The sequence below is a fragment of the Anastrepha ludens genome, chromosome 6 (genome assembly GCF_028408465.1).
Source record: "Anastrepha ludens isolate Willacy chromosome 6, idAnaLude1.1, whole genome shotgun sequence".
Lineage (NCBI taxonomy): Eukaryota > Metazoa > Arthropoda > Insecta > Diptera > Tephritidae > Anastrepha > Anastrepha ludens.
The window spans coordinates 96,812,381-96,822,343 of record NC_071502.1 but is presented as its reverse complement, the minus strand read 5'-3'; the positions used below and the strand labels follow the sequence as shown (position 1 = coordinate 96,822,343).

At 36.7% G+C, this 9,963-nt stretch overlaps 3 protein-coding genes across 6 annotated transcripts; 1 reads left to right on the top strand and 2 right to left on the bottom strand.

Moving 5' to 3' along the window:
- LOC128867566 (uncharacterized) lies at positions 1-4,534 on the bottom strand. Of its 4 annotated transcripts, XM_054108928.1 has the most exons (13): positions 4,284-4,534; positions 4,024-4,226; positions 3,705-3,932; positions 3,537-3,640; positions 3,389-3,470; positions 2,820-3,059; positions 2,624-2,751; positions 2,265-2,418; positions 1,528-2,200; positions 1,284-1,461; positions 548-1,206; positions 105-386; positions 1-41 (listed from the first exon to the last, which is right to left on the bottom strand). In XM_054108928.1, exons 3-12 carry the CDS (start codon positions 3,930-3,932, stop codon positions 118-120), a joined length of 2,715 nt encoding a protein of 904 aa, XP_053964903.1. In that variant the 5' UTR covers positions 4,024-4,226; positions 4,284-4,534; the 3' UTR covers positions 1-41; positions 105-117. The 4 variants fall into 4 exon arrangements, with proteins under 4 accessions (XP_053964903.1, XP_053964902.1, XP_053964905.1 ...); XM_054108927.1 differs by having other exon boundaries at positions 1-386; XM_054108930.1 differs by having other exon boundaries at positions 1-386; positions 4,024-4,141.
- A 1,194-nt stretch (positions 4,535-5,728) lies between these two features.
- On the top strand, positions 5,729-6,842 carry LOC128868429 (transcription initiation factor TFIID subunit 9). The gene is made up of 3 exons (XM_054110509.1): positions 5,729-5,953; positions 6,023-6,159; positions 6,220-6,842. The coding sequence occupies exons 1-3, from the start codon at positions 5,797-5,799 to the stop codon at positions 6,736-6,738; spliced, it is 813 nt and encodes a 270-aa protein (XP_053966484.1). The 5' UTR covers positions 5,729-5,796; the 3' UTR covers positions 6,739-6,842.
- LOC128868428 (replication factor C subunit 4) lies at positions 6,741-8,226 on the bottom strand. The gene is made up of 3 exons (XM_054110508.1): positions 7,935-8,226; positions 7,009-7,876; positions 6,741-6,947 (listed from the first exon to the last, which is right to left on the bottom strand). The coding sequence occupies exons 1-3, from the start codon at positions 8,057-8,059 to the stop codon at positions 6,861-6,863; spliced, it is 1,080 nt and encodes a 359-aa protein (XP_053966483.1). The 5' UTR covers positions 8,060-8,226; the 3' UTR covers positions 6,741-6,860.
- Between the last annotated feature and the right edge of the window lie 1,737 nt (positions 8,227-9,963).

The following is a 9,963-nucleotide window of genomic DNA, read 5'->3' as shown; positions in this document are numbered from 1 at the left end:
TTGCAGCTTTTCGATGTCGAACATTCTACTATACAAGGGTACTATATTAAACAAAATTTATGTTAGAAATATGCGCCTTGAATCTATTTATATCTAAACTTTACTTTTATACAACTTTTATAAAACTTTATTTGTCTTTGTAAGAACAAGACGCTCCATATGCTCATCGTTTAGATGCTCCCTTTTTTGCCCATCGAACACATTCAAGAAAGTATGAAAGAAATTTTCCAACGGAAGTGACGTTGGCAGCAAAGTATTGTACTTGTGGAAAACTTTCTTCACAAGCGGGTAACGATTTAAGCAGGCCAAAGTTTTGTCCTCGTCATGCAAATAGCTTGTCAACTCTTCGCGTATGGCGACAGAAGGCCTGTGCTTTGATGGTGTATCTGGGAGAAAAATATGCATATGTACATACATATGTAAATATTTGTTAGGAAAGTTGAAATCTTTTTGCTAGTAATTTCGATTATATAAATTAAATGTATAAAGTGTTAAATCGCTGTAACAAAAAAGTTTAAAAATCCGAAATAATTTTTTAAGAAATTACCTTCGTTATCATCCGGATCAAAACAGAGAAATGAGTCCACTGATGGTGGTCGTTCTGCTTGGGTATTCTCCGTCTTTTCATTGTTTTCATAGAAGTCTTGCGCATAGTCCACAAAAAGCACCATTAGCATCTCAGTGTTAACATGGGGTGCCGTCTCGCGCAAAGCTTCCACAAAACGCATTTTAACTGCAGGACAAACTATAGCCGCAATTATAGCATCGTTGCATTCTGAATTCATTTCAAAATATTTTCCAAAACGATTTAGTAAAGCATCGCTCAATTGCCTAGCTACTATGTGCAAATGTTTTATGCGGCTGCACTCGTGTAATTTTTTCAATTTTACCTTGATTGTGACTAGGGTTGGCAGAAAGTAACCAAAATACAAATATGAGTCTTGCTGCAAGAACTCCAAAGCGTCTGTTATTGGTTTAAGTATCATGCATAAATCTTCAAGATATTCAATCTCATGTGGAGCAAATTTTGAGGCATTTAGTGAAGTGCATAGTTCGTCTAGTTTATTCTTGTGCTTTAGAAATTGTGTTAACGATATGTACCATGTTGGCCAGCGCACATCGGACTGTGCTAATCGACCATCAAATAAACATCCCGCAATTTCATCAACCTCGAAATCCCGGCATTTCCTGAAAATATCTAAGCAACTGCAATATGAATGATTGCAATATTAAGCACTGTATTAATACAGAATACGAATTAATTAAGTATTCTATCAAGTTACCGTCTCAGCACATCTTGCAGCATTTCATGCGATTTTAAAATGTTATTGAAATCAAAGACCGTCAATAAATGCAGACTATGTTCCCCACGTTTGAGTTGTTTGGGAATATGGTTTAGTAAGTGTTGAGCACAGCTAATGGCAAAATTGAAGTCGTCATCGTAGTAATCGTTGCACATGCCTTTGATATCAAAAGGAATAATGAATATTTCAAGCAATGCCATTCATATGTATGTCTATTAGTTACTTTTAATGCTGAAATTGTGATATGTCTGCACAAAATCGCGCACACCATCAACCACTGTACATGTGATTTTCTCCTCGCTCAAATCATATTTAGCCTGAATCTGCCCTATCACTGTCTGGATTTCATTGTAAGTCGGCGCATCACTAAGCCTAATACATGCCAACACCGCCATTTGTCGTCTTAATTCGTTATCCAACCAAAAGCTGCAGTAGCCAAAATACTGCTTATTTTGTCTGGTCCAAATATCAGCGGTGACACAAATATACGGTACTTCCTGCAAGCTGTGTTTTACATTATCCACAAAGCATGCATGCGTGTCATCTAAGCGGGCAAGTAGCTGTGCACGGGAGCACATTGTCTGGCCAGTGCCGCGGAAAAGTTCAATGAAGGCTGATTCTTCCACAACAGAAACTGGAACATTAGATAACAAAATGAAATTCAAGACTTTTTCTATAAAAGGTAATGGTGCCGGCTGCTTATTGAGTGAGCGTCGACATCTTGTACTGCTGTTGAATTTTTCTTTCAAATACATGTTATACTCCTTAAAATGGCGCGAACGCAAATGTTGTACGAAATTCGAAGTGACTTTGAGCGGGCCTTTTACTAACTTATCAGCATCGCAGAATTGGCAGGCCGCTACAACGCTAATGGAAGCCCGATTGCTGTGCATGTCCTGGTATTCCAGATTAATTAGCATTATACGGTACCACTTTCTTTTTTTCTATGTAATATTTTACCTGCTCAATAATTTTAAAATATTTGCCATTTAATATCGTGGGTATTTCATTTGGATCGCATGCTATTTGGCAGGAATTCGAACTCCCCTTTTTCTCCATGCTTTCATCCGATAAGTGCGTATCGTTGGATTCAGCGGAATACATGTCGGTGTTGCTAGAAAAACAAAATATTTTTAGTTGAAAAGTACGTGCATTTGAATTTAATTATTATAAGCAAATACAAAATCTTTTTAACAAAAAAACAAAAAAAAAATGTGGAAGAAGCGCCTGAATATAAAGGTTAGCTTTGCTTATAATCAAGTAGCAGGAACGAACCGGATTTATACCTAGAAACTATGCACAATTTTCTTTCAACTTACTCTGCATTGTACAAATTATTCCCCGACGATAACTGCGTGTCATCATAGTATGCGGAATTACCTTCTGGACTATATGCGTTACTTTCGTCATCCATCATGTATCCTTCCGTTCTCGAATTGTTCCCATTCTAAAGAGTCGAAAAAAAATAATAACTTCCAATACAAAACAGTAAAATATATAAACAATCTTGTTTACCTGTCCCTTCGGTTGGTTAATTTTACGTTTATGACCCCGCCTCCCTCTCGGTGTGCGTGAATGATTTTGCCTTTCAATGATAAATTCTTCATACCTTTCAGGATGAAGGGTCTTTAAATGCCGTACGAAATTCGAAGTTATCCTCATGGAGCCATGAATCGGTCTTGCTTTTTCACGTGAACAATGCTGGCATACAGCTACAATGCCACGAGTTACTCGCTGATGCTCTGTTGCGTTCATCTACGATATACAAACATATTAATAAAGTATTAAAGTAAATAAAAATATATTAAAGGCAATATCCGCCCCAGGACTTATACTACAGCAGGAACCTTCACTAAACATGTGAGCTTCTGGTAAATACTTTATACTGTTGTAAATACAGTAATAATTTATAACCCTAAAAGTTAATTTAACCTAATTGACTTTAAATAAAAAACTAATCTATGGAGCATAACAAAATATCTGTAATAATCTGTAAGCTGCTACACAAGTAACAACAAAAAAGCTATATAACAATATAAAATATTTCTCATGCATTTTTGGGGAACGCTGCTAAAGTTTTGTACCTCTTCAATGATTCTGAAATATTTTCCATTTACTATAACGGGTATGTCATCTGAATCCATTGTATGCAAATCTGTTTCGTTGCTATTTGAAGAAAAAAATGTTTAATAACAAAATATGGAATACAGATGTTTATAGCTATAAACTTGCCTTCCATCCACATAACTTAACTGAGTGCTACTATTGGCAGGACGGTCCGAGACATGCATTGCGATATATTCAGTTTCAGATTTAATAATACTGTTGCCTCCCGCCTAAAATTAGAAGTTCATAGAAGCGATTATATACATTTAATATTGTATGCATGCTGTCATATACAATTTGATCCACATGTTCCTCCTCTGGGATTTGCCTTTGCTTATTAATACTGTTGGCATCTTGCATGTTGTGTATATATGATTGGTAATTTCCATATTGTCTATTGTTGTTATTATGGTAACTTGATTGATCGGGTTCGTAGTGATTGTTATGCATTGTGTTGGGAACGGCAATCTCTGCTTCTAAATCACAGCTTTCCAACTTAACTAGATTACTCGTCGGCTCCATCTACGATTTGAAAATTGTTTAATTTCCGAATACAACGAATATGATATGCATACATATATGACCATATACACAAATATTTTCTGTTACTTACTATTGCATATTCCAAATTTTTGGGGTTTCAACCTATGTTTGGCTTTTTCTGATTATTTTTTTGCAGACCAACGTTTCCATAAATTTGAATATCGCTTTGAGTGTGCTTAAATATTATCCTGCCATTCATGCAATGTAAGCAAAGTGCAATTATAACACATTCGGTTCGTTCGCTTCTTTTCCAATATAATATAATGACAATTTCTTGAATATAATCAATAATAAATATCGCAAAAACGAAATCAACAAATTTTTATCTACCCGATCTATGATTTGAAAGAATTTGCCAGTGACGAAAAAATCCACTTCCTCTTAATTCTGACAGTTCTTATTTTTTGCATTCTATCTCGTATTTAACACGAACTGCCAATATTTTAATTTTAAGTTTATATATTTAAAAGTTAACTGAAATGAGTTGTATTTGTACGAATATAGAATTCCTGCATATGTATGAAATAATCCCTAACTAATTGTTAATTGAATTGATTCATTCAATGATTAATCAAAATGGCGTGAATGAAAATGACTTACTCCAGGGTTGTATTTTGGTATTATAAATATTCAGAGGTGCCGGACAAGAGGTTATTATTATTTTTGTTTTGAGCGGGCTATATGCTGTTATGTTTTGTCTCACGAAGGAACGAAAAGTAAAAGCGGCGAAATGATCTTAAAATTTCTACGAAATTCTTAAAAAAAAATATATAAATATTGAAACACTTGTTGTCATGTTAGATTCTTGCAATAACTGAAAATGAAAAATGGTAGTGCCATCGAAAAATTACTTTTATTTCAAAATACCAGCATGTGCAAGGGGTGCCGATTATGTATCATGAAATGCGAAACTATAGTATGCTTCCGAAAATTTATTTCGCATCCTAGCATGGCAAATTCCATTTTATTACAAAAACTCCAAACACAACCGGATTTGTATTCGGCCAAGGAATACCGCTGTCAGTTCAGTAGCATTCCCCTCAAATTTATGGGGACAGCTTATGCTGTTATAACAACAACAACACGAATCAATTGCAAGATTTAAGTAAAAGAAACCAACACAGAGCATTTGATGAACTTGTTTTTATGCAACTTTTTTCTCAAAACCAAATACAAATACATGGTCTCGTAGGGATACGGTACACTACACAGGGCTAATTTACTTGGTAGTCATTCCGGTAACGTAGAACCGGCTGCCATGGGCATACTAAACATATGTCCGGCATGTGAATGCACCCCGCACGACACTAACCACCTTTTCACATGCCCCATCAAACCCACTCATCTAACACCTCTCTCCCGCTAGACCCAACACGTCGAAACAACCAGTTTCCTGGGCCTACCGTTAGATCTGCTAGACGAAGACGACCGGTGATTACACTACACTGACAGGGCATAGGTACTGCTACAACAACAACACGGTCTCGTACATGTGTGATCCTGTATATTTGATTCACGTGGTGATACACTGACATTATTTTCCAATTTTTTATGTTAACGTTAATTTTGTTAACGTTTTATTTTAAAACTCGTGACTAAAAAATAAAGATGCAACTACTTCTCATTTCTAAAAATTATTTAATTATATGTTGAATAAACACAATCGTCTTAAACTCGTGAAACTATAATCTACAAAAATGTGTATATTTTATTCTCAAATATATGTGGCATCACTATGAATTGCTTGGCTTTCACAGCCGAGATGGCAATACGCAACAACACAGAAATATTCTTTGCCTAGCCTTCAACAACATAACATATCCATTAAATAAACTTCGGCACAATGTCTGCCGAAAAGGAAAAAGTAGACAAATCTAAGTTAAACAACCAGGTAAAGCATGTACCAAAGGATGCACAAGTAATAATGTCAATATTAAAAGAGCTGAATGTGCAAGATTATGAACCGCGCGTTATCAATCAATTGTTGGAGTTCACATATCGTAAGTTTACAAACACCTTTAGGGATACTGTGCACTGTAATAATACTTTTTACTATTTTGATGCTTCAGGTTACGTGACTTGTATATTGGATGACGCGAAAGTATTTGCAAATCATGCTCGGAAGAAAACAATTGATTTGGATGATGTAAAACTTGCCACTGAGGTTGTTTTGGATAAAGCCTTTACATGCCCGCCCCCTCGTCATGTAAGGAACTTTTTGTTTTTACTAAAAATAAACAATTGTTACTTGTTTGTATTTTTTAAGATTCTGGCAAAACTTGCAGAGGTCCGAAATGCGATGCCTTTGCCGCCTATTAAACCACATTGTGGTTTGCGTCTTCCTCCTGATCGTTATTGTCTATCAGCCTGCAACTACAAACTTCGTGCTGCTAACCAACCCAAAAAGATGACAAAATCCGCGTTGGACGCGCGCTCCACTATCAAAACACAGATGAAGAGTGCTGGTGGCAGTGGTGGTGCAGGCGTAACTAAGCGCCAAACTGTTCTTGCACCAAAGACACAAGTAGTTACAATACCTAAGCCAGTGATAAAATTCACTACGACCACTAAAACGGTATCGGTGAGCGGTTCGACGGGAATCGGTAGCAGTATAAATGTTAATAGCGGTGGGGTCGACAGCGGCGACGTTAAGATGGAGGTTGATCTAGATACAAGTGCATCTGCTGCGGTTGGTAGTATTGGTGGAAGCAATACAGGTGGCGATGGAAGTAGTGGTGGTGTTAAACGCGAGCGAGAAGATGATGAGTTCGAAGTAGTACAATAATATAAGAGTTTTACATAATGATAGAAAATTTAATGATCTTAAAGTAAACTAAATTCAGCTTGTACTTTTTAATTAAATATATTTTTTTCCTTGTTAAGAACTAATTCGTTTCCGTAGAGTTTCTATTTGAGCGCCAGTATTATTGCGCAACCCAAGTCCATAATCTGTAGATATTCTGAGCCACCATCTTGTAGACGAAAAGAGCATTCCTGTAAAGAAAATAATTGTAAGAGCGCGTCGTTACATTTAACTCAAGCTGCAAAAACTTACACCAAGCTTGTCACAGATTAACGCTTTTTGTTTGTTAGTTAGTGACGAACATCGAAGAACGTAGTCATTGAATTGCTCCAACATTTGACCAATACTATAAGCTTCATACCCTATCTGCCGCACAAAGTCTTCCAATTTTGAATAATTCCCAGCTTGGCATACTTCTAAAAATTCTACTAAATAATGTTCTGGTATAATGCCCGACATTTCCAGCAAGTCCGCCGTACTAATGGTATTTGATGTGCCTTTAAGACGGTAGCACGATTGCAATGTAGTTATGGCACGTCTCATATCACCGCCAGATATCTGCACAATAGATTTATAAGCATTCTCATCAATTTTAACGTCCTCTAGTTTACAAATATGGCGCAAACGCGAAATCATTTGCTCATCACCCAACGACTTGAAACGGAATTTGGTGCAACGCGATGTGATCGGCTCAATGATACGTGACACATAATTGCACACCAAACAGAAACGTGTACTGCGACTTTCCTTTTCCATGGTACGACGTAAAGCAGCCTGTGCAGCATGTGTCATTGAATCAGCTTCATCGAGTATGATAATTTTAAAAGGTGGGCATGGGCGGCCATCTGGTCGTGTGCCACTCGCGGTCAGTTGTGCAAAATTCTTGATTTTTGTGCGTACTACTGCAATGCCACGTTCATCCGAAGCGTTTAGCTCCAGTATGCGATCGCGATAAAGATCGCCGAAAATTTGGCGTGCGGCTGCCAATATTGTACTGGTTTTACCAGTTCCAGGTGGGCCATATAAAAGCATATTTGGTAAATCTGCACCCTCCACGCATTTGCGCAGAACTGCCACCACCTCTGACTGTTCGACAACATCCTCCACACTCTTTGGGCGACTGTATATTGAAAAATTTTCAATATATATTATATTACAAGATCAAGAATATTACATACTATTTTTCAACCCAAGGTGCCGGTGGTTTACGACGTTCACCACTGCTGCCAGCGGTAACCGAGGAGCCACCACTCTGCGTCTTATCATGGGCAGTAGTTTTACCAGTTTTCAGAAAAGCTTGCATTTTATATATTTATCACAACAAAAGACGAAATACCGAAACTTGGAATATTTTAGTAATAGTACTGTTTAGCGCGCCAACATTAAATCCAATAATTATGACTGAGGTATCAAAAGTGTTTCAAATGACAGCTGCTCATAAGGCGAATCTATACAAACTCAGGGTTGCTCTTAGAAAAAGATGATGATAGACTGTCTACCAATTTCGTTAAAAGCCCATTAAACACACCATTCAATTAACAGCTAAATCAAAATTCGCAATGTGTAAAGCGCATTCAGTGGTGTCATAGCCATAACGCCATTACAGATTTGTTGTTTAGTCATGCCGTAACCATAAACAGCTGATATTGAAGTAGGATCTATGACAACATTTGCATTTTGATATAAAAACACGGATAATTTTCCACCAAGTCAATTCATTTTTCGTCGTTCATTTCCATAATTCAATTATTAAAGGTTGGCTCTCTTGTGACATTAGAATTTTGACACTCCCTTACAAAAGGTCGCATTTAAGAAGGTCGAAGAAAGTGGAAAAATTAAATACCTTTTTGGTAAAAATGGTAGCAAAAATGTTTTGTTTTTACTTAAATTATAATTGGTACAAACGGAAATTTCCAGGAATCATGTTGAAAAAAGGTTATTAAGTTAAACCCAGATGGATATTTTGTGAATTAGTTTTTAAATTAAAAACTGATCATGAAGTTGGGAAGTTTTGCCAATATGGCGCTATTATATTACCTAAGCATTATGGCCCCAATGAAAGCCTTTCAGAGGAAAATCGAAATCATCATAAATTTAGTTGACTAACAACAAGCTGTGAATATACTCACGCCTTGCTTCACTATGCTATGCCCACGTAAATTTGGAGTTTTGACCCCTCTTGACAAACTACCCCGGGTATAGAACACAAAATGATAGATAATGTTGTTTGTAATAGCTGAGGCTCCTCGACATGCAATGGCACATCTCCGAGTGTATTCCTGCCATCAAAAAACTCCTCATAATCTATCTCCATCTGCCATCAGGAGGCTGTGATTAATTACATATTGCTAAATGAGATCTTGTTGGTAACTTATGTATGAATCTTTAAACTAACCTAGCAAATATGTCTCCTACCTGTCTTTGTAAAGCATCGGATTAAAATTGTCAAAACGTCCATCTTTCACGTTGATTACCCTAACAAGATGCTCTATGATATCCTGATTTAAGCTGTATGTCAGGATGTTTTCCATATCGTTTTGATTATCGACATACCGAGCAAGTGCTTATACACACTTTTGAATACGAAATGTTTTTCCTACGAATTTTACTTTTTTTCCACTTTTGCTAAAAATTTCTAGAGTTAGCAACTCAGTGTCTTGCTAAGGGAGCCGATTTGTCAAGAGGAAATGAGAAAGCTGCTTAATGAGCAAACCTTTTATTATTCAATCATAGTTCATTTCTAATATTCAAATTATTACAATTAATTACAAATATCAAAAGAAATGTAAAGTATTTCACAGCTGCTTGCGGTTACGGGGAAAAACCAAAATTAATACATATACATACGGCTACGGTTATGGTTACGGCGTTATGATGCAGCACTTATAATCGTTTAGTGATGCCCCTATGTTTGATCAGAACAGCTGATTTTGTAGTTGCGGTTATGGCTAAGGCACTGCTCCGCTAATATCAACTCAACTCAAACTCCTGTTCGATGCAACTGTCAAGATTCAGTCTAGAAGCGTGCTATGTGCGCTGTGTAAGGTATAGATCGGTGAACAGAACCCTGTCACCGTGTATCTTACAGCACCTCTTTTCAAGTAGAAAGCTTAATCTAACCTAAAAAGACTGAGCGATCTCATTCTCAATTTTTTATGCGTTTTAAAAGTACTATTTTCAACAGCTAATCGAGGTTTGAATAAACTC

What these genes read in the sequence shown, in the direction of transcription:
- LOC128867566 (XM_054108927.1), bottom strand. Translation starts at nt 3,932, where the DNA reads ATGGAGCCGACGAGTAATCTAGTTAAGTTGGAAAGCTGTGATTTAGAA. An exon ending in TTAACCAACCGAAGGGACAG is followed by an intron (nt 2,752 to 2,819) that starts GTAAACAAGATT and finishes TCGACTCTTTAG; the next exon opens with AATGGGAACAATTCGAGAAC. An exon ending in TCACAATTTCAGCATTAAAA is followed by an intron (nt 1,462 to 1,527) that starts GTAACTAATAGA and finishes TTGATATCAAAG; the next exon opens with GCATGTGCAACGATTACTAC.
- LOC128868429 (XM_054110509.1), top strand. Translation starts at nt 5,797, where the DNA reads ATGTCTGCCGAAAAGGAAAAAGTAGACAAATCTAAGTTAAACAACCAG. An exon ending in ATTGTTGGAGTTCACATATC is followed by an intron (nt 5,954 to 6,022) that starts GTAAGTTTACAA and finishes TTGATGCTTCAG; the next exon opens with GTTACGTGACTTGTATATTG. An exon ending in CATGCCCGCCCCCTCGTCAT is followed by an intron (nt 6,160 to 6,219) that starts GTAAGGAACTTT and finishes GTATTTTTTAAG; the next exon opens with ATTCTGGCAAAACTTGCAGA.
- LOC128868428 (XM_054110508.1), bottom strand. Translation starts at nt 8,059, where the DNA reads ATGCAAGCTTTTCTGAAAACTGGTAAAACTACTGCCCATGATAAGACG. An exon ending in GCACCTTGGGTTGAAAAATA is followed by an intron (nt 7,877 to 7,934) that starts GTATGTAATATT and finishes TTCAATATACAG; the next exon opens with TCGCCCAAAGAGTGTGGAGG. An exon ending in TAATCTGTGACAAGCTTGGT is followed by an intron (nt 6,948 to 7,008) that starts GTAAGTTTTTGC and finishes TTTTCTTTACAG; the next exon opens with GAATGCTCTTTTCGTCTACA.